General features: G+C 39.1%; 1 protein-coding gene across 9 annotated transcripts in view; it reads left to right on the forward strand.

Annotated features, from left to right (window-relative positions):
* Window positions 1-24371, forward strand: part of NLGN1 (neuroligin 1) — a 426930-nt gene that overhangs the window by 396947 nt on the left and 5612 nt on the right. For 7 of the 9 annotated variants that reach the window (XM_058030828.1, XM_058030833.1, XM_058030831.1 and 4 more), the window contains 2 exons: window positions 17626-17838; window positions 22725-23514. In XM_058030828.1, the coding sequence (XP_057886811.1) occupies window positions 17626-17838; window positions 22725-23514 (1003 nt within the window). The remainder of the gene's footprint in view (window positions 1-17625; window positions 17839-22724; window positions 23515-24371) is intronic. The other 2 variants (XM_058030834.1, XM_058030836.1) reach the window with 1 other exon arrangement.

A 24371-nucleotide genomic window follows, 5' to 3' on the forward strand; every position in this document is an offset into this window, starting at 1 on the left:
AAATTTCCATTCAATGAAGTATGGCATCATTTCTCACATTTTTTAGCAGTTGTCATAGCCAAGTGTACTTACTTCTTGTCCTTATTTTGGTGCTATCATGTCTAGGGGTAACCTTATGTGGTAACCTGAATAATTCATACTGAAATGTACCTGCTGTCTCTGGGGTGGCTTTGACCAAACTATATTCATTTTACCTTGTGTTTACCCACTTTTTAATCTTTTCTGAACACTCTCCCTTTGAGCAACTTATCGTTTTCACTTCTCTTGTGAGCTTATTCCCATTTGTTATTCCTTTGTGTTCCAGATAAGAAAGACACACTGTGACACCTGTGTTGTGTAGCACCTTTCAGATGCTAAGCAAGAGCTGAGCTCATTTGCAGAAGGATCACTTTAGGCTGCTCTGTGGCAATGCAAACCTGTGATGGATTTAACTGGGGTGGAAGTGGAGAAATCTTAGATGTTGTTATCCCGTCTTCTCCCATTTCTTCAGAGGTTTAGCAGTCTTCACTTTTTTTTGAAGCTAATCTTTGTTCATCACATTTTTATACTCTCTGCCTCAGTTTTATTGCTGCTGTGTTCACAAGCCCCTTTCCTTTTTAGTCTTATTGGTTAATTTAACTGATCCTCTTCCCCATTAATTGTTGGGGTTTTAAATGAGGTGCTGACCCCATTTTTTGTGGTGTTCACTTCAATACCCTATCACCAACATGGTCCCCAAAATAAGAGCTCATTTGCTGTGAACTTTTGAAATCTTCAGGTCATGAAGGAGCTGTCTGATGAGCGAAGCGGACAATCATAAGCAAGGGACAAAATTCAATAAACAGCATCCAATAATCTCAGACAAATACAACTGTCAGCTCTGTGCTGATGAATCTCAGACGTGTTCCCAGCTTCTCGATTTCCCCTTCCTGACTCTCAGCACTCTAATTATTGGCAGAGTGAGGTTGTTACTTTATCTTTCCAGCTTCTTTCTGTTCCTAACAAAAATATAAATGCATTCCCAGTCTTCTAATATTTCTTTTGTTTCGGATTATTCTTCTCACTAAATAGTTGCAGTATTCCTTCCATTTAATGAAATGGTTTCAGCTTTCTCTCCTGTTTAATGAGTTGGAAAATTAGCATTGAATGAGAATAGTCCATGGCTTTGGTCTGTAGTTTAGGAAATCTGTGAGAAGGAAAGGAAATACTTGCAAAGTCTGTCTGCAGACTCAGGAATGGTCTTCATGTTGCTTTTTCTTTAGAGTATATGTAAAGAGCGTAGTAAATGAAAACAGATTCAGTTCAGCAGAAGGCAATGCTGTTGAAATGCTAAAGTTTTTTTCCCCCAGACTATTGTTTTTCAAAAATTCCTTTTAATCAAGTGATTTGAAATTTTTTTCCTCAAATTTACTTATATTTATCTTCAAATGTGCCTATATTTGTGGCTAGCAATCTATAAGATCTCAGACAATTTTATTTAATTTACTTAACCACATAGATTTCTGCATTCTGGCTCTTTTGTTGTTCTTAATAAAGAGCTAATATGCCAGTATGAGGTGGCCATTAGTGTTGTATTGTGTCCTGCTAAGTGATGAGATTCTGATTTTCTAATCTACACTGGTGTCTAAAGGTCACTGCAACAGCTCAGCTTCCCCGGCACCACAAGAATCCGTGTTTTACGGATAAGTCCATTACATGGAGCCACACGTGGGATGAACAGGCAGCACAAGGAGGCTTTATCAGCCTTCAGCCCCCAAGGGCTGTGCACAACACAGGAAAATCCAATTAGAGCCACAGGGAGTTTTTCAATCTCTTAATCGGCATTGCAGCACTGCAGATGGATATTATTGCCCACTACTTAAACTTTATTACTCCATTTTTCTGTCTGTAGCCCTCCTCCCTGCCAACCCACCTTGAAGAGACGGCAGGCACAGCCATATAAAACTTTTTATGACCTTGGCATCTGCACTGTTTTGTCGCACGGAAGATAAGTACAACTGTGACAGAGGAGCCCTGCAAGGACTAAAGCTAAATTCACCAGTGCAGGCTGCTCTGCCTCACAGTGTGGAGAGCCTCACCTGCCCGTGGTGACAGAATGTGCGGGACCAACCTCTTTTTGAGGCCATTGCCTTCCAAAGGAGAGGCAGGGTGATTTGGGGTGAGGGAGCAGGTGCTGGCTGCATTCGAGCCCTGGTTTGCACAGAGGTGCAGATTCATTGTGCGACCTTGCATTGAGTCACTTGACTTCCAGTGTTTCAGCTGTGCTATAAAATTGACTAAAAGCAGGACTTAAACCAGGCACTGCATCCTGGGTAAATAATAGGCTCAGGGAAAACGTATAGGAGGAGGGGATTATGTTTTTGTGTCTTAAAATACCTTTCCTGACAGAGGGGGTGGGTTTGCCATGGATGAATAATCTGTTAGCATAAATTACTGTTATTTTCAGTGTTAGCTTACCAGGTATATGTATCAAAGAGTGATACAGTCTGCTTGATTTTATGGTACATTAACTTTGCCAGAATGCATTTATTATATTTAAAACCTACTATGTACCTGCAGTGGGAACAAAGATTGTGTAATTATTTTTTCTTTAGCTTGTGGGAAACCAAATGCTTTGAATATAAAAGATTCTAGGGGTGAAAAGTTCATTCAGTTCACCCCCCCATAGGGAGAGTATAGACAAAAGGAATCTGATTACTAATTTGAAAACAGATGAAAGGGACCAATATAGTGATGAAATAACTGCTACTTCCATTGCTGCCCTTTGTGTTATTGGAAACGGTAAATAGATGCAATAACTGAGCTGTGAAGAAAATTTTGTATTATTTTATAATAAGCATTTTCCCCAATCAATTAATCACTTTGGAATAGCTTCAGGTTTTGATTTCAGAACCTCTATGTGAGATTTTGTTACAACAGCAACAAAGAGTAGGAAATGTCCCAACGTGCAGTCCCTGTTTTAAATGAGGGATGCTGAGTCTGTGAAATTAATGGAAATATCTTCATTAAATTCACGGGCTTTGCTGCTTCAGAAAACAATAATTTGCTCTGGAAAGCATTGCAAAATCCCCATGAGCAAATTCACAGGTAAGGATTTCCATTTTGCAAGGCTTTCTCATACAGGTCTTGGATGTGTTCATTCTTACACTCCAGCTTAATTACTTCATTATCTGATCTTTCATCATTAATGAAATAACTGTGCCTCCTTATTCTCTCTGGTTTGTACACGGCTCAATACCTGCTCTGTGTGGGGAGAGAGTGTCTGTGAGGATACTGTGGTGTGCAGAAGGCTCTCTGATCTTTACTTGTCAACAATGAACAATAATGAAATCCACTGATACTGATACATAAGTATGTATATATTACAAAAAAAGAAAAAAATTAAACTCACCACTATATTTTGAAAGCAGAGAACACCTTCCTAGTTCTACAACTCCTCCTATGCTTTGAACAGAGAAGGGATTCAAATTATACATATTTAAAATGTAAGAAGCCTGGAGATCTCAAGCAGCAGCAAGATTTTGCCTGTCCAGCCACAGAATTTTTTCAGCCAACAGATTTTTTTAGTGCATTAAGCTTTTCCCCATTTTCTATATCTATTTTGGCATAGCTCTGGGAAGAGGGACAAAGGTAGACGGAAGCATAAACTCTCCTACATGGCCTGTTCCCAGCAGCTATCAGGCAGTGATTTACAGTATTAAAGTAAATATTTTTCATAGCTTTCACAGCAGTGTTTGTGTTTAGCCACTTTTAGTGTGAGATATAACACATTGTTGACTGTGATGAATCCACACTGGGAAACAATAGCTGGGGCAAAGCACAGCAGTATTTAAAAAGGCTTTAGAATGAAGCAGCAAATACAGAATTGGAAAAGTATGGAGAGGATTGGGAGAAAAAATCAGTTCAAGGTTAGATTAGATCGTCCCTCACAGAGACTGTCATAGCTGGGCATTGAGTTATTGACAGCAGAGGGGAGCACAGTATTCCAGCCACTGAAATGCTTTTAAGTGTCTTCCATAATGTTGTTAGTCTTTCAAACCTACAGAAAATAATTGCAATTTTGAGAAGAAAGAAGGATACAACAGAAGTTCTGATTTCTATCCTAGAAAGACATATGTTGTCTCAAACTACTGAGACTAGTTCTAAATATTTAGGGACTTATTCTATGGGGGTTTTTAAATCACATGTGATTTTGCCATTAGAACAAGCAAAATGATTCATGTGTTCTTTGCATTTGACTGATGGATCATTGAAAAGCAAAAACCATGCGGTACCTTTTGTTCTGATGGAGGAAAACAGCAGTGGCACACAAAATAACACTAAATGAAATGGCAAATCACTGAGCCCCTCCCTTTGTACAGTCTGCAGTCAAGCCATCATTGCTGTTCCCAGAAGTTAAATGAAAAGAGGTGAACTTTCCTTTTTCAGTACTCTCTCCTGAGTAAAGCACAAGAACACAAGTACTTTAGCTGTCAAGTGATGATCTACACAGGTGACTGCAAATACAAAGGTTTGCACATGTTAACATGCTAAAGTTATGTTAGAAGCTGGGAAATCATATAAAGATTAATCAAGGCAGCACATCACCTCATTGTATCCCACTGATCCTCCCCTGAAAACAGCTGGTATTTTGCTAGAAGTTCTCTGCCAGAAATGGGACGTGATTCAATATTGCAGCATCAGAGATGCCTTTGTTAACTGCAGCAATCCTCAGAGTCAGCAGAATTACTGTTGAGTATAAATACATTTTCTGACAAATCTCAAGCAGACTAAGAATGCAATCCCTTGCAATCAGCAGATGTGCTTTACATTCAGTAACTTCATCAGGATGTTGCTTTAGATTGATGGTAATTACTGATGTGTCATTTGGGGTGTGTTGTTGAGCAAAGTGCATTAAAACTCAATTTGTTTCATCAGTTAGCACCCAGCTTGCATTATGTATGTTCAAAGAACATTCCCACTGGAATTGTGAAGGTGGACATAAGGTTGGGAAAAAATCTTCAAAATGCAATGGCACAATAATTCTGTTTTTCATGGTTGTGGTCTACCCAATCCTCTTTCTGGCCTTGTAATTCAGAGCCAGGTTCTACTCCTTCTTCCACTACAGCTTTCCTCAATAAACTTTGCCTATCACTCCTCTCTTTGTGCTGTTTCCTTCTTCCTATAAATTGAGTATTGCTATTAACCTATTATTCAAGGTGAGGATAAAAACATAACGTTCTGTAAACCATCCTGATTTCCAGAGCAATTCAGGGCAGTGTTTAAATGTCATAGAAAGAAGAACAGTAATAGACCATTTCTATTTTGTTCCCTCAACCTTCTCCCTTAAGGAGCAGATCGTGACTGAAATCAAAGATCTTGGGACTTGGGTCTGGATGTGCCATATGGAAATGTCTGACTGAGAGGAGGTGGCAGGTGTTGTGCAAGAGCAGCTCCAGGAGAACACAGTGTCCTCTATCTGGCTACTGCAGCATTTTGGAATTTTCATCTTTTTTTTTTTTTTTTTTTAAGATTATGATGCTGCAACAGCATTGGCAGAAATCTGCTCCTCTTAGTCTACTGAAAAGCTGTGAATTGAATTGGTTTAATAAGCCCTACTTTAATTCTATTTTCGCTTCCCAACTTCTCCTTTCCACGTGTTGGTTCACTTCCTTTACACAAACCCTAAGAACATTCTCTGTTACCTCTCTCACACAGTCAAGCCCAGGACTGTGGTGAGGTTTTAAGCCTTTTACAGTAACAAACATCTAAAATCACCTGTTAACACTTGCTGTCTGCAGTCTTTATTTTCAGATGAGATTGTATTTAGTCCTATGAGTTCATACCTCCTACCTTCAATTCAAGGACCTGAATGAGATTTCCATCCTGTTTCCACAGCTAATGACATTTCTTAGATGACAGTAAAATATTTTCCCATTGTAAATAACACAGATAGCATTGTGCTAAAAAATACTGGGACAGTGACAAGCTTTGAATACATAACAAAATCCCTTGAAGGCCCAAATTCCGTGACTTTTCTCCCCTTGAGTGTCTCTTCCTGTGCAATTAAGGAGGCTGTTTTCAGTTACTTAAGAGAAATAAGTGGAGGAGAATAGAGCCCTAAGAAATGAACATTAGTTATCCCAAAAGGGACCTAGTGAGAATTGAAGCTTAAAAGGGTCTGCACAGTTTAATTCATGTACCATCTGTTTTTTGGGAAAATTAGCACAGATTAGATTTTCTAACTCATCTGAGGCTAAGAAAGTGCCTTTAGAACCTGTAGTATTTGCTTAAGTATTAAAAACAAATTAGCACCATTTTAGTTACTGTGTGAATCCTGTGCCTATCAGCTCCCTTTGGAGTAAGCCAGAAGGATTGCAACAGCAGAATAGCAAAGTGATGCTTCTCAGCCAGCCCCTCCTTGTCATAATGTTCCTTAGCTGCTTTATGGAAATGTTTGACATTCTTGTGCTCTTCTGAGCACTGTTTTGTTAGATGTGACCATTTTGTATAAATCCAGTTATTGCTCAGGGCTGAGAATCTGCTCACTGTGACCTCTGACTGGTGTTCCTGCTCTCAGTTTGGCTGTAAGGGGGTGTTGTAAGCTTAAAGACATCTGATTTAATGCAAAAGAAACAGAAGAATATAACTCAAAGACTGTGTAATTGTATTGTATTAAAGAATTAAATTATAATGACAGGATATCTTTCAAAAAAGAAAAAAAAAAGGGTTACATTTTAAAATACATGAGAGAAACATGAAATGATTTAGGTTTTCTCAGTTCAGTTTTCCCCACTTTGCCACTGACCAGATTTCTGTGTTCTGATGGCCAGCAGGTGGAACCAGCCCTGCTGTATGGGGCTGTTGTGATACTCCCCAGGTTGGCACTATTGAACACCAGGCTTCCTGCTGTGGACCAAATACAGGGGTAGTAAATGCAAAGTTAGCATCTTTAACAGTGTATTTACCTCAGCTGGACTCCGTTTTTCTTCCACTCTATTTGTTGCAAAAATCTTTAAATGCAGGGCAGTCTCAGTTATTGTGGGCTGCATGGCCTATGTACACACATTTTTCTCTTCAGAGAATTCGAGGCTCTTACTTCAGCTTCCAGTCATCTCACATATTGAATCATGTCACATGCTCAGTTCTATGAAACATCAATTATTTTATGCTACCCATTAAATATTACTTAGTTGAGACACTTTGTTGATGCTGTATGTTTGATGCTGTGCCTATGAGTGTAGTTAATAATGTGTTGATTTTACATATCTCAAAAGATGAAAGGGCTGGAATTACACCCTTGGTTTGAACTGGCAAGTTTTCTTGACTTGACTAGAATTGGATTTAGCAGAGCAATGACCCTGATCCATCATTTTCAGATGAAGTTGGGGTAATGCACAGGATACTCCCTGCAGAGTAGGAGGACAGGATGCAACATCCAACAGAAAACTGGAGCTCTGCATTTAGTTGAGGTTGCAATAGCATTTCAAAGAATTCTCTAACTGTAATTAAACAGAGTAAAAATGTGAGCAAATAAAGATTTTAGGTTGGTACTGCGAACAGTGCAGGTGCTTTTGTGCTAGTACTGGTTTGGGGAATGGAATTTTAGTTGGTGAAGCCTGGATATCAGCACACTGATAGAACCAGTCTGTGTATGCCCATGTGTTGAAGCATTTTCTACTAATACCTCAAAACAAAGGCATTCCAGCTTTGCTTTTGTGGCGCCAAGGAGTGAAACTCAAAAGGACTACAAGGCTTGTTCTTCTGCTACTCCAGAAACCCACTGGGAGTTAATCAGCGATTTTTCACAGACGACATCTAATCTATAAGTATAAATTACTTTTCACTCCTATTATGCCTTAATTGAAGAGCACCAATATGAGACTGCAATAGATGGAGCTTCAGTAATTCTAGCCTCAATTAACTTTGTGTGGATTTGAGTCTTTTTTCCTTCCTTTTCCATGGACTAAGGATAATTCTCTGACATCTTGTATTTATTGAAATTATTGCTAGAAAAGTTAGGGGATATGCATGTGATGAGGGATTCTATAAGACGTGAAGACATAGGCAGGAGATGTGTGTATGATTTATAAATTAATACATATCTTTTATGTCCTACTGTTTTGTTTAACAGTGTACCATCAGCAGTAGCCAAATCCCTCAGGATTCTGCTGGGGAGGAACAGTTTAATAGCAATCATTTTTTGGGTAAATGGCAGTTACCATCTCTGTAACAGCTACCCTCATCCCATCCTTGACTTTTCTTCAGCTCCCTGCCTTTAAGACACAAAATGTGTGTAGCAGCAGAGTAAAATCACAGTGAAGAAATAAAACACCTTGCTGTCTGGAATAGGAAATTCAGACGCAGCAGAAAGCAAAGAATTATTCTAGGAGAGGCAGGATGCTGTGTAGGAAGAGAACAGGCATATGGTGATGCAGTTAATTCTTAGTTCCTTCACATTTTACCAGAAGTGATATATATTTACCAGAAAATTAGATTTGATGCCTCTATCTGGGCATATATGCTCTTACAAATGTTTCTGGTGTTCAGCTAATAGCAGTGAAAACAGCCTAAGAATCCCACTAGCACAAGCCTGTGGATTAAAGTAGTTGTTTACAACACATTTTTGTTACAGACCTCCCCAAGTTTTCCCTCGTGGCCCAGATAGTCAAAAAAGCATGTTTCTGTGTGCTTTTAATTGGTTTGCTCCTCTGAGAGATCTTTTGCCACTGATAAAAAGCCCAGAGACTCTGAGAGGTCAGCAGGTATGAAGTGGAAAGCCAGCTATGTTTTTTAGCTTTCTCGCTGTTGGCCAAAGTCCTTTTCTCTAAATAAGAATATTCCCAGTGCCCCTGGTGCTGCAGCAGGGCAGGTGTGGGGTGGTGGCACAGGCAGGACAGGGAGTTTGTCACCCCCAGAGCAGATGGACAGGTTGTCATCACTGGGGAAAAGATATTGCCACGTGTTCCTGAGGATCTGTTAAGGAATAAATGGAGAATGTGCCACAAGTTTACTTCAAGGAGCAAGGTGAACACAGATAGAAGTCCACATGAATAACAGAGTTCCAAGAATGATGCTGCTTAAATAGGATTAAGCTTTGCAAAGAGAGAAGGGAAGAGGACAGGTGGAGGAAGAGAGAAAGAAGTAAGATAGAAAAGTTTTATTTCTCAGGCTTTCTCAAAACTTATTAAAATTCCCAGTACTGTCTTCACTGAGCAAGCCACACAAGTCAGATCTTGATTATTTAAGTCTGATGTGTTGTTTAACTCACACATTCAAAAGCAAGGCAGGATTTTTGTGACCTCTACCTGTATTCTATTGTTCATAAAACTTTCCTGAATTGAATCTTATCTCAACAGTCACACATTCCAAAGGCCTCTGGTTGTGATTTAAGAATGCAGGCAACGACATACTGAATGGAGTTCTTCATAAATTGGTCCAATGGTTAATCTTTTTCTATTTATTTTCAAATAAGGAGATTTGAGTTCACAGTAAATTAGCACCATAATTTCTGAGTTCTGATTGAAAGACTGCGCTTCCAAGTAGCTGCTAGGCTTCTAACTAGTGATTTGCATATGCAGTTTTACATGAAGACTTGTAACTTCCTTTTCATCAGCTCATGGAATATATATTAGCATTGATTGGACCCTCATTGCAAATCTCAATCCTGGGAAGAAAAATCAAAAATTATGGTGCTGTCCCTCTAAAGTATGAATTTTCCCTTCTAGTGAAATTAAACCCATCCTTTCTCTCAATTACCACACAGTCAAAATTCTGAGAAACTGCATGGTATTATTGGGGGAAAAAAACATTAATATGGAGCCAGAGTGACCATTATAAAGTAAAGATGATTCCCAGGCTCAAGTCAGAAAAAATGTTCTCTGGCATGTAATAATCAATTAAAATATATTGCCTAAAGGATGTGTTCTAAATAGCTGCACATATTACACAGAAAAAAATTCTCAGATATTTTGAGTAGAAAGATCTTTAAGTCCTATATGGGCCATCTTCAAATAAAGAACTCGTTTTGCCCAAATCTCGAATGAAAATGGAAAGCAGAGTTTCATGGGGTCAGTTTTCATCTTTAAAACCTTGCACATTAAGAACATTGATGTTTGTTAACTCTCCTCTACAAAATCACTTCTGGGTTTGTAGCTGCTGCCTTGAGTTGCATCATCTAAAGTGAAAAGTGATGGAATATTTCAGGAAAGGCCAGCATATCTCAATGGCTGAGCTTGCTGCTGGAAATGGGGGTGCTGAGAGACCACAGGAAGGGGCAGATTTTTGGTGCAATGAGCTGTGGGCTGCTTCATTTTGCATATTGCACTACTTGAAGTAAGTAGGACTGGAACAGCTGTGCACTCAATCCTGGTGAAGATAAAAATCCCTCCCTCGGGGCATTGCTTTCTTCTGCCAAGTAGGACAGTCAAGTGTTGGATTTGGCTGTGGCCTCTTCTGTTCTCTCATGTAGCCTTTCCTTTCCGTTTGGGCTTTGGCTGAATACTTTGAAAGGATCAGCCCATGTTTGATTTTTGGTATTCCACCCATTACCCTGTAAGATTTTGGTTTGTCCAGGCTGTCTTTCAGGGATGATTTTATTTATATTTTTGTAAAAGTTCTCAGATTTTATAAGAGCACTGCTAGTGAATTACTTAGTAATATAATGTTCATTTCCTGTGAAGACTTTATATGCAACTTATAAATGCTTTAAACCAAAATTTGAGTTGTCTTAGAGCATGACGCAGCCATGTACTAGTAACTTTGATTTTTATCTTGTAGAAGGAATTTAAGCAGATGTTCTTTGATTAGCAGCAGAATTTCTTGGGGGTTTTTTTATAAAATGAGAATATTTATAGATATTGCTGTTTTCTGTAGCAAACCCCATCTCTTTTCCTTGTATTTTTCAAAGAAAAGAACACATTCAAATCAAAGGTGCTCCAGCTGCCTCTTGTGTCCACCCATGCCATAATGTCATTCATCAGCTCTTAAGGCTCACTTCTCCTTTCTAGTATGTGTCAGCACTTATCACTTAAAATCTTGTAGAATTAGTATCTGCAGCTGTACTTCTGAGCCTGGGCTCACCTCCTCCTTTTCCTTTTTGCTTTTACAGGGAATCCAGAAATCTGTATTAAAGATCTCAGCTATTGGACTGGCCCCATTGCTTATAGAGCTCTCAAAGTGTCTCTGAGATTGTTATCAGCCTTTCCTTTGACTTCAGTAAAGATCACCAGCAGTAAGTTGCTGCAGAGCTGATCTCCCCTGTGGCTGTGCTGCGCTTGGAGCAGGGCTGCAGGCAGAGAATCCCTTGGATCCTCTGCCAGAGCCTGCCCCACACCACAACCCCCTCTGCAGCCACGGGATGGGCACAGGACAAGGCTGAAATATCAATATCATGCACACAGAAAACACCCAGAACTTGAGAGCCTCCCCACAGCTGTCCCGACATGACAGAAAAGGCAGAGTGGGATGCAAGCACTGACAATGGGAAGGAGAGGCAGATAGAGATTTTTCAAAGCACTCTCAGACTTTTATCGTCTCTTTACTGTAACTTAAAGGCAGAGTCACCCTCTTCTCACAGCCTCCAAAGAATGATGGATTTATAATGTGTTTCAGCATCTACAGGATGCTTAGAATTGTAGAACCATAGAATGGATTGTGTTAGACCTTAAAGATTACCCAGTCCAGCTCCCTGCCATGGGCAGGGGAATTTCCACTATCCCAGGTTGCTCCAAGTCCCTTCCAACCTGGCCTTGGACAATTCCAGGGATGGGGCAGCCACAGCTCCTCTGTGCCAGGCCCTCACCACCCTCACAGGCAAGAATTTCTTCAGATATCCACCGATTTTGTAGGCTCCAGTGACTTCACTACTATTAATTGAAAGGATTTAGTGCCCTGGGAGGGGTGTTTAAAATTGCAACAGCAGACCAATGCTGAAATAGCTCATCAGAGTTCATAGACCATCACACACTTTCTTCCTTGCATACTGAAAAAAATGCCAAATGATATATTGGCAAGCTTGTGCATTTACTGATTCAGCCCTGTAAATTGTTTACTGTGGTGAAATGGTTGGGAGTCTCTGAAGGCTGACTGATGGGGCAGCAGCACTGACCAAGGAAATCACCATCCCTGGAGGGATTTAAAAGAGTGTACATGTGGCATTTGGGGACATGGGTTAGTGGCTGTCTTGGCAGTACTGGGTTAATGGTCTTAAAGATCTTTTCCAACTTAAATGATTCCATGATTCCTGGGTCTGAAACAGCCAGGAGAGGCTGCATCATGATGCACCATGGTACCACACACATTTCATGGAGTTTAGCTAAAATCTTGCACTTCTGAAATCATTAATCTCATTACTAATTTGTATGTGGCAGAAAGCTACAGGAGCAGACAAGAACTTTGCTAATGCTGCAATCACTTTTCTGTATATGAAATGGATTTCACACAAAACACCTGCTTGAGCAGCACTTTCAGAACACTGGCTTGTCTCATTCTCAGGCTGAGGTACACTGCAGATGTCTGTAGAAGAATGTTTTTCATGTTCTGAATAGTTCATATTCTCCTTATGGGAAACTTATGGGAGTTTCTAGTCCTTTTAGCCACCTTATCCCCTATCCATGACTAAAATAAGCCATTAAAATTAGGAAGTGCTGGTCAGCAAAGCAAGGAGCAGTATCCTCTGCTTCATGAATATCATATGCATATTAATGCTCACAGTGCTGCTGCCCATGTAAATCATTCAGATTACTTAGCTGATGTGAATTCTAGAGAGATGGCTAAGATGAAAACAAATGTGCTCTTTAAGTTTAACCATCTCACTTAAAATTTGCTTATCTTGCTCACATTCCTATAGTTTAAGGGGCAGTGGAAAATTTCAGTACATGGCAATTACCATTCAATATTAATAGAAGGTGTTGAACTAAAGTCCTAAGCAATGAATCCAGAAGGAATACAAATTCTTTCCTCAAAAACTACTCTGTGTTCTTCCACTATGCATTGGCGCATTTATACTTGTGCAATCTAACATTTGCTTTTAGCAAAATTAAAGCTGGCATTTCGCTGCACAGGGAATTGTAACTGGAAACCTAGCTAAATTATTATAACACTTGCCTAAACAGGTGGGTAATATTAAAGCCTGAAGTGTTGCTGCTTTCAGAGACACAACTCTTGGAAAAAGCCCTTTACACACGTCAGACCAGCTTCTATATGCTCATATGCTTTATTTTTAGAGTAGCATTTGTTGTTGCGCATTTTCTCACAGGCAGATATTTTTCTCTGTGTGTTGTGCCCAGCAAGACATTCTGCCCCTTACTTCCATCCAGCCACGAAGGTCACTGGGCCATCAAGCACTCACAGGGACAGAGCTCATTAGAGGCATGGTTTGGGTCTCCTGTGATGAGAAATGGCACTTTCATACCCCCCAGCCTGCACCTGGCCTCTCACTGCATCACTGGCTTGTAGCAGTCCCTTACATCAGGAAAAAATCTGTCTTGTCCTCCCTCTCTGCATTAATTTGAATCTTCAAATTAGGCCAAAACTTAAAATAATTCAAGCTACATAAGGTTTTCAGTTAATATTTTAAGTTTCCCAAGTCCATTATTTTATTTACTCTACAAAAATGCTGGAATCATATTAGAAAAAGATTCATCTGAATGGCAAGCAGAAATAATTACCCAGGCAGGTAAGTCTATAAAGCATTAAAATTTATCTTAATACAAAATAGAGGGTCTGGTTGTGGCAGTCTGCATATTTGTCTAACAGACATGTAACAGAGAAATTGTCCAAATGAGCTTAATAAATCTCTTTCTTATATTCACAAAAGACCACATACTCACTTCCATAATTCTATTAGAGTCTGCTCCTCTGGAGGAGATAAAAGAAGAGATAACCTCTCCATTCAGAGTATAAAATAGCAATTGTTCAGCTGATGATTGGAATATTTCCAGTAGAAGGACTTAATTATGGAACAAAATTAGCTCAATCTGACCTTTTTAGAGAATAATGCAAAACTAAGTTTTTTGCAAATGTCTTCCTGGAATAACTGAAATAAGGAATAATTTACTTCCCTCTTTGTACAAGAGCAAAAGGTGGCAGAATATGATAGCAGTGTTCTTGGTGAGATGACAATCCAAAGATAATAATAAGACAGTATGTGCAGAAAGAGATAATATATTTTAATAGACTAGCTGATACAGTTTAAAAACAGAGAAGCTTTCAGACACACAAGACCTTTGCAGCAAGAGCAGGTTTCCCTCAGTGACTCAAAATTGCAAGCTTAATAACTAGATGGTGTAATGGTTGTGTCATAGGACTGCACCAAATGTGTGGTATCTATATCCATTACACACTGAAAGCTCCTCTTGGGATACAGACAAAACCTATTGTTCCAATCTCTGCTTTATCTCTGTGATAAATAGGAGTAAGTACCTGCACCCACAGACCAACAGGCTGGGGATGATGCTGGTGTTAAAGCATTTCCCTCCAGGAGTTTAGTTCCATGCATTTATCTGTATTGAGGCACTCCTTGCTAGGAAAAGAAAAACAAAAAACCCACAAACTAGAAAGCAAAACCATATCTGTTTTATCAGTTCCATCTCTGATTTCATGACATTCTGAATGCTCCTAAGCCATGCTGATACCACTGCATACAAGAAAAAAAGGCATGAACAGGTGGTGATATTAACAGGCTTCTTATGGTTCTGAAAAATGAGATAGAAATGTTTCACGTCATGAAAGTCAACATCAATCATCATCCATCTTGTGCAGATATGGAAATCAGCCAGTGTGGTTCTTGCTGAGGAGGTGTGAGATATTTCTTTTGCATCAGAGCTGTTGCTCTGGACACAAGTCATAATTTGTTTAATATAGATGAATGAGGAGAATATTACTAACACTGCCTTATTTCCTTTTTTTTTTTTTTTTTTTTTTTTTTTTTTTTTATTAAACTGAAAGCTCCCCCTCCTGGCACATTCCCTGAACTGAATGCAGGGCTCCTGACATCTACTTTTAGCAAGAGATTCATGAAGATTCTTTAAAAGTAGGATATTTATAGTCTCCCAAGGATTACCTATTTCCCTATCCAGCTATGAGACTTGATATGATTTGACACCAGGGGTTTGCCCTAAGGCTTTGTCTGTAATTTTAATCTGTTGCTTTTCCAGGCAAAGAATTATGGTTTCTACTTTGTTGCATATCATACAGAGTAAAGAAAGCAACTTTTTCAGAAAGTTTGAGTGTTCACACTTGTGTTCAGAGTGATCAGTGTAGCTCAGCTATAATCACACCATCGAATTTCCTAATAAATGCCTTTGAATAATTCTGAGAAATCTCCTGGATTTCTTAGAAGGAATGTTGCAGCTCTGCTGAGAGCAGATCCTGACCAGGCTCAGGGAATCTGAAAGCCAGGGAAAGCAAAAAGCAAGGAGGGACTATGTGTTTATGTCACAGTTTTGGTAAGTGCTGTAACTGCTCCCTTCTCATTGCTGCCTGTGCTAGGGACTGCCAGTCCCTCTAATCCCCTGAATCAGTGCAGGCACTTCTGTGCTTAATGTGATGAACTGATTTCTCACTGAATTTCCACAGCCATACACTTATGCAAAGAAAGGGGAAGGCTTTCCCAGCGTGTACAGCCACATTTATGAGATCCTGTAGCTCCCATAAATTCCTACATTTTAATTTTGTTCCAGCCCCCGGTACCATCCCTCAGCTCCAAGCAGGCTGGCAAAGGCAGTGACACGGGTTAGGGAGCTTTCATTAGATTTGCCGTCGTATTCAAAGACATCATCTCCCCGTGTCCTCAAAAATTATTTATGGAGACAGCATTTTACTGGAGCATGAAGCCAAGAATGAATGTTCCTGTGCAGGCAGGACTGTGCTGGGGCAATGCTTTCACATAGCCATGCTCATCAACCCTCTGGCCACACAGAGCAAAGTGAAGCAGAGTAAAATAACATCATAATGATCTCAACTCAGCGCTGAGCTGTAACAGTAAAGTGAGAATGAATGAATAAATGAATGAATTCATTATAACTATGTCTTCCTTTTCTAGGCTTCTCCTGAATACCAAGGGGTTATTTTCTACAATGGTAGTGGTGCTACTTGCTCTTTATGCAGTTAGGTAATAAACATGGCAGGTTTCAGTTGTAGAGGAGTGGTTATTTTAAAGTCTAGCATAGAGTAACAATTCACTACAGATACAAGGAATGGAGTATGTCGATTAGACTTGGTACATTAGGTCTGGAAGTGGGAAAATTGCTGGCCTGGCACCTTATGCCACTTTCCTCTTCCCTCTCTGTGGTTGCAAAAATCAGGATTGTGACCTACACAAACAAAGCTGCTCGCCCTAAATGGAGCAGAGCTCAGCTGCTGAGGCAGGGAGGCCAACGAGCTTCCAGTGCCATTTACAGCAAAGAAGGGCTGTCAGTAGAAATGTCTCTATGCATAGGGCAGAACATCAAATGCAAGCTTGCCATTTGAAACCAAATCAGAGTAATAATAAAGTAAAAAATGACACATTCATTATATCCATGAATATAAGTACACACATGCACCTATCTGTATTCTTTTTAAATCCTTGCCATATAGATATATATACACACGTGTCTTCTTAGAAATGTCTTAAAAGCTCCTTTTATTGTCATAATGAAAGAGTAGGACTCCTTTGAGAGCCATTTGTCTGCAAAACTACTGTAAACTTCCTTTGAGTAGGCTGTCTGCACTCAAGAGAGTTGAATCAGTAGAACTTTGACGAGACTAGAAGACCCACTGATATCTAATTAATGTGGAAATAATTGTTGTAATCGTTGCATTTCTCTACAAAGCATGTACTGAAAAGCAGTTACACGACTTAGTGAGCATCAAATCAGTTTGATATGCAAATGGAGGTATGGACTATTTCATAATGCTGGTGGTATTTAAACATTTGTTTATTAAGCCGAGAAAATTCAAAATGTCAACAAATGGGGTCCAAAAGTGATGTCTTTTATCAACAGAGACTTTCTTCAGAGTTTTTACTGTACATTTTACTGTGCTCTCCATATTACCCTGAGCTCCTACCTTTTTGGTTTTAAGGGATCATGGAAACATTGACTTCATCCATTTAATGTAGATTCAATTAACTCAGGTTAATGGTTATGGGATGGAGCTCAGGGAGCTGAGAGCTGCTCCCATTGTTCAGCTTGTGACATAAGCTGCATTTTTGGGTGGAGAAAAAAGTAAATGACAATGAGTTGCCAGGGCAGGACCAAAGAATCTACAGGGAAATGGATTCATTACATCTCAAGCACATGCAAAGCTGCATCCAAGTACAGAAAAGCAACACAGAGTTGATCAAATTATGTACAGAACAACTGCACCTTATCTGTTTCCTAAACTTCTACTTTGAAAATCAGTGCAACCAACAAAAAAGTCCTTGGGAGGACCTGTTCAGATTTAAATGAGTGTTTTGCCTAGGATGTGTCTTTACTACATATATTTATCACGGTCAAAAGAGTGGATATCAAATATATTTTATTTCAGAAGAGTAAAATTACAAATTGTTCCCAGGGACTATGGAAAAGTATGTAGTTGCACGATATTTAATAGCATATACGTCTGAAATCTTGGAAGATTTTAACAGGATTACTCAGAAGAACCCTTGCTAACCCCTTCTCTTTTCATTTACTTTGACAGGATTTCTGAGCACTGGGGACCAAGCAGCAAAAGGAAACTATGGCCTCCTTGATCTAATTCAAGCTTTGCGATGGACTAGTGAAAATATTGGGTTCTTTGGTGGTGACCCATTAAGAATAACTGTTTTTGGATCTGGGGCAGGCGGTTCATGCGTCAATCTGTTGACTTTATCCCATTATTCTGAAGGTAACCGTTGGAGCAATTCAACCAAAGGTATTATACAGGTTGCAAATTTTGACAATTTTGGTGTCTGCATGCCACCACCATTAGTACTATGTGATGTTCTGTATATTCTCTTTGTTTCTATGAACTGTTGAGTTCAGCTCAGTATTAAGAAACTTTTTAAAGGCTGTACAAGCCTCCTTCTCCCTCAGCTCTTCTGTGCATGTTTAAATTTTGGGTCACTTTCTTCTTTATCCTAGGGAGCTTTGTAGAAACACTTTATAGCAGACTTCTGAACGGCATTTTTCTTGGTGCATCATTTTTGTCTCTTTTCTTTCCTACCTAAGGGTGTCTTTTTTGGAAAATCAGTCAGTCATGCTCACAGTAGATGAGGTCATCTATATTCAGACAGTTGTGAAAGGCATGTTTAGTTTCTCCTGAGGAGCAGAATTTAAAGAAAACTAAAATGACAGAGTTTCTCTTTTCAGGCTAACAGCTGAATTGCTTAAAACTATTATTTTGTGTGAAGGAAACAATAACTAGTTCAGAAATCTTTTGTCTGAAACTGCATGGACTTCACTTGCTGTCATCTAATAAAAGAATGGTTGAACATTTTGCATGCATGATCCAAAATTGTCAAAGCATCCAAGTTGCAAATGGACTTCCTTCTATATGTTTTTTCCTATTCCATAACTAACACCTTTTCTCTCTAGTTGAGGCAGGTGGCAGGGAATTAAAATCATGCTGTTTGAGGCACCTAACTTATTCTTTCTATGATTTTTGCACCACAGTTTCACACAGTGTCTCTCATTTGCATGGCTATTGCTTATTGATCATGTTACTTTTGTCTAACTGTTTTCACATATTTTTATCTCTATTGCTTTTATCAGGGACATCACATCGTGCCCTGTGCATTTAATCCTCCACTAATTTATATTGCTGTATCTCCATGGGGGACTAATTGGCTGGTCATAAAAACATAATTCTGCTGACATTAAAAGAGCTACATTTCCCCAAAGTCATGTTACAAAGACCACTGAGGTCAATAGAAGTGAGAGATTCTTTAGACCATGCCATTATGCTTTTTTAAATGAGAAAAAATATAACTTCTACAAGAAGAGTCAAGTGGAAAATAAGACTGTGGTCTAAATTTAAGTCTATTTTCACAATTTGATTTTTAGTGTGATCTTTTCTTCTTCCATAACTACCTAAACCTACATAGGAGATATTTAAAAGATGCTTGTAAAATCAAGATGTAAGCAGTACCTCACTGCACTGTGACCTGAGGATGTCAGTGCACCATCTTCTTTCATCAGAGCTCTAAAAACCAACTTTCTCATTAAGGACTAACTCCTAATGAGGACACCTGGTTTATCTTCTCCTAACTCTTTACTTTGTGTTAAAATCAATCTTCTTGGTGTAACATGACATCAATGCAAAATGCCACATTGACAATATTTGGACAGTCATGTGTTGCCTCTTATCAGTAAATGATACCTTGTCACATCCCAACACATGGCCAGAATTCTGCCAGGACCAGATCAGAATTTATTTGGGGAAAACTGAGGCACTTTGATGCCAACACAGCAGATCAGGGCATTTTAGAGAGGTCTGAAGAAGGTTCAGTAAAAGTAAATTTTTGAGGATTTCTTTTAGAAGCAAACTCATGCTTTGATGAAATTTGGATTAAACAGAACGACTCACCACACTCCCATGTTATGTTTCATTTGGAGGTGGTTAGATCTGCCATTTAAAAAAATGAAGAAAGAAAAACGAAAATATAAATTGGTCAGGTTCAAATTAGTTATTTCTTAACATTTCCAAACCCCCTTTTTGTTTCATGTTGTTTCACATTTACATATAAGAGGTGGAGAAGGACTTTTTACAAAAGCGTGCAGTGATAGATGAGGGGGCAGGGCTTCAAACTGACAGAGGGCAGGGTTAGATCAGATATTATGAAGAAATTCTCCTCTCTGAGGATGGAGAGGCCCTGGCACAGGGTGCCCAGAGAAGCTGAGGCTGCCCCATCCCTGGAAGTGACCAGGACCAGTTTGGATGGGGCTTGGAGCAACCTGGGCTAGTGGAAGGTGTCCCTGCCCATGGCAGGGGGTGGAACTGGATGAGCTTCAAGGTCCCTTCCAGACCAAACCATTCTGTGATTCTATGATTATCAACCAATCTCTCTCATAAGATGTAAATTCAGAAGCTCTCTTTGCTTCTGGCATCTCCCCCTGAAAGACTCCCTTGGCAGGGAGAGGAAGAATTCAGCCTATTTCAAGGTGGAGCTGTTCACAGCCTCCCACCTGCAAGTGGGCAGAGCAGCCCCCATCTTCACAAAGTGCTCTCAAAATATAAATGAATATATGCAAATTATTATTATTTACTGTGGTGAGACACTGAATAAGGGTCACAAAGCACTGTGGCCCATTGAACATTTAAATCTTCTTTCCATCAGTCTGAAGCCCATAAGCAACAACAACAACAACAATAATAATAATACACATTATCATATAAAAAGGTAGTTCTCCATCCTGTGAGGTACAAATTTCTGCCACGAATTCTGTGACAGGATGAAAATAATTTTTTGTACTGTTCATTTTTCACCAAATGGTTTGAGTGGAGGAATAGCTCTGTCAGCATTCTTCAGCACAAGGAGGGAATTTTGGTTTCATTTCCTCAGATGGTTTTATGGCCAAAGCACTTGACCACTTTTACTTAATCCAGCATCTGATGTTTATGTAGCACTTAGTAAGCCACAGTGTTTGTATCAGCATTTTCTTACACGAAGCTTACACTTTCTGTCCTTGTTCAGACATATTTAATAAAGTAATGAAGTTAGATTTATACAATATGCAAAAACCCACACACATTATGAATTATCATGAAATACATCTTGGTGAAAATTCAGCTTTGTCATTTAGTTACATTTATTACAATGCCTGGATCCTCTGTGGTAATTCTACTGACTTTGAGCTGACTTATACTAGCTCAATATCTGACCTTATAAACATGTAAATATATTTTTAGCTGTTTATAGCTCAAGTTCATTCTTCTTTTTACTCATATCTTGCAGGAAAATATTATCTTGGATATGAGTTTTCATAAGTTTAAGAAGGGGCCTGAGTTTATACATTTCAGTCTCTATATCTACCCAATTTGAAGAATTTTTTTACTGGGACCTAATACAATGATTTAAATCATTGAATTATTTAAAATTCCTGAGAAGCTTGTAAAATGTTTCCTGCCAGCAACAGATTCCAGCTTATTTTTGAGTGTGCAGAGTCTGGTGCTGCAACGGAAGCTGTAAAAGCATTTCTGATTTGATTTAGAGGCTAGGGAGGGTTTTTTATCAACAGAAATATGTTACTTATCAACGCAAAAGCCATCTTGTGTATAATTGGAATAAATTTCCGAGGTAAGCTGAGAGCCCTGGCTCCAGTTCCTCTGGTGGGAGTATCCAGCCATTCATCAAGCACTGGAGCAAAGATTCCTGGTGGAACTGGGTGAGGCCAGGTGTCACATTCATTTCATAAGTGACTCCACCAGAGACGGTGGAATGACTCCAGGTGCCCATCAGCAAAAATTTTGACCCATATATCTTAAATCAGCATAACTTTTGAACACTGCAGACCATTTTGTATCACCCAGAGTGACCTATAGGAGGTAGGGTCCAGTATAAAATATTTTCCAGTAGTTTGTGTGAAAGTTGTGATACTGAAATGAATTTATGTGAAAATGAAAAAAATCAAACTCCTCACAAAACAGCAGAAAGGCCATCATTACCTAAATACTGTCTAAATATCTATTAAATACCACCTAAATTACCTAAATATAGTTTCTGAGCAATATTTTACACAAGGTTCTGACTTGTCTCTTTCAGAACCCAAAGTACCCTCCTTAAATGGAGCGGAAAAACACAAAGGAAGCACAAGAAATCAAAGCAAGGATGGAGTTCTGATTACATTGAAGCCAATAGCAAAATAATTGTATTAATTCACTGACTACAAGAGGGTGAGGCTATCATCCAGGACATGTTTTAATAATCCTTACAGAAGGGAGAGGAAAACATAAATTTTCATGCATTTTGTTATTTCTTTGGGTAGAATTCCTGGTCCAGAGTGATACTTAAATCAGCATAAATTCAAGTTAAATGCACTGAAGACTTAGGGATTTACTGCAGGTTTATATGCAGTGCCAGATCATTCTCTCTCCCTTAACTGAATACCTGAACATATGTTTAAATATCTGAATTACAAAGCTAAACAGTGTAAAATACATAATTTCCCCTTTTATGTAAGTGTGATCAATATAAACCTGCCTTTAAAAAGCTCCTTACAAGAAAAGATTTTGACTTAGACACTTATAAATTTAATAGCTGCCTAGTACCTTCTCATCTATTACTCCAGAATATAAACTTTTGCAGTGATACACAATTTAAAAGCACGGCACCTGTCAAACCAAGTTCAATTCCAAAGAAAACATTAAAAAAGTGTAATAGATTAATTTCACACATAGCTCTATACATGCATGCTGATGATGGCTTGAAAAATACCAAAACCTTCAACCCATTTCAGAGATTTGATGGTTTTTACTCCAACCTATACGGTGCTTTAATTTTAGGAATTTTTTTTTTAACCTGATAGTGTTGTCCTACATAAGGTAATGCCACTCCTTTTTCTTTCTGAGTTTCTTTTGAAAATGTGGAGTGCATTGAGGGAGAATCATTTGCTTTAGCACATACTGCATTTATTTTTTGCACATTACCTGTAGGTACAACAGCAGTCAGATCTCACCACCCCTTATATTTAAGTACTATTAAGATTCAGGTATCTCTTCTGTTAAAGCTTTCTATTGTTTCAAAGAACTCCTTAGAATCTTTCAAAGTCTGTGGCTGTTTCAAGGTCGCTTCAGTAGTTTTCAAATATTTCTCCCCACAGGACTTTTTCAAAGAGCAATAGCTCAAAGTGGAACAGCTCTCTCCAGCTGGGCAGTTAGCTTTCAGCCCGCAAAATATGCCAGGATGTTGGCTACAAAAGTTGGTTGCAACATGTCAGACACTGTAGAACTGGTGGAATGTCTGCAGAAGAAGCCTTACAGAGAACTTGTCGACCAGGACATCCAACCAGCAAGATACCACATAGCCTTTGGACCAGTCATCGACGGCGACGTGATACCAGACGACCCTCAGATCCTGATGGAGCAGGGGGAGTTCCTCAACTATGACATCATGCTGGGAGTTAACCAAGGGGAAGGGCTGAAGTTTGTTGAAAACATTGTGGATAGCGAAGACGGCATATCAGCCAGCGATTTTGACTTTGCGGTTTCTAATTTCGTCGATAACTTATACGGATACCCCGAAGGCAAAGATATATTGAGGGAAACTATTAAATTTATGTACACAGACTGGGCAGACCGGCACAACCCCGAGACCAGAAGGAAAACACTGCTGGCTTTGTTCACTGATCACCAGTGGGTTGCTCCAGCAGTGGCCACAGCTGATCTTCACTCGAATTTTGGATCGCCTACGTACTTCTATGCCTTCTACCATCATTGCCAGACAGATCAGGTACCTGCATGGGCAGATGCAGCCCATGGAGATGAGGTTCCTTACGTACTAGGAATCCCCATGATTGGTCCTACTGAGTTATTTCCTTGTAATTTCTCCAAAAATGATGTCATGCTAAGTGCAGTGGTGATGACGTACTGGACAAACTTTGCGAAGACTGGGTGAGTACCAGAAAATGAATCGTCTTGTAGGCAAACTTTGGATGGAATGGAGCTTTCCATTCGTTATTTCCCTTGGGAGTTCCTCTGTACTTGTAGGATGAATAGAAGATTAGGAATTGAGTTGGATATTTATGTTTACTGTAATGTCCCTTGGCTCACTTACATGTTTTTGGAAAAAGAGGGGAAAAATATCTTTGCAGACTTTCTGCGAGGAAATTTTAAAATATAAACAAAACTAATTAAGGAAACTATGGAAAAGTGTAAAACTAAGCATTTAACATATGTGTACAGTTTGAATCAGCTGCCTTAGTACCTGCCTTTACCCTACCACTGATACTTTCATTCCATGAGATAGAAAATTACATAAATATTGCTTCGAATATAATACAGCTTATTTTAGTAGCATATTTTGTCTTAAATTCTCACTTCTGACCATAAAAAATGTGGCTTTAAACTTGGAAAGTTTTGCCATTTTCATTAGTTCTTTTTTTTCACTGGAGTTCAAAAACCTTTGTTATATTTGCCTACTTATTTTTGATTATGCATTGCAGTGAGTTGTGCTCTGCCATGATCCTTCCCCTCTGGAAGGCCACAGATGATTCACAGGAACAGAAATGCAGAGCTGTATGAACTTTATGCTGCTAAAAACAAGAAAAAAAATCTTATGTTCTCTGTGGTGTCTCACAGACATTTGGCCACATCACCACACCCCAGGCAATCTTCCCTCAGCAGCAAAAGATTTCACTGTGAGACACCAATATTTTGAGAACCAAGGAAGTTGCTGAAGTCTGTGTAAAAGAAGGGTTCTTTTGCATAATGCTGTTTCTAATCAATATTATTAAGGCCTCTAATTTTAG

Source organism: Melospiza georgiana, chromosome 10 (assembly GCF_028018845.1).
Source record: "Melospiza georgiana isolate bMelGeo1 chromosome 10, bMelGeo1.pri, whole genome shotgun sequence".
Classification (NCBI taxonomy): domain Eukaryota; kingdom Metazoa; phylum Chordata; class Aves; order Passeriformes; family Passerellidae; genus Melospiza; species Melospiza georgiana.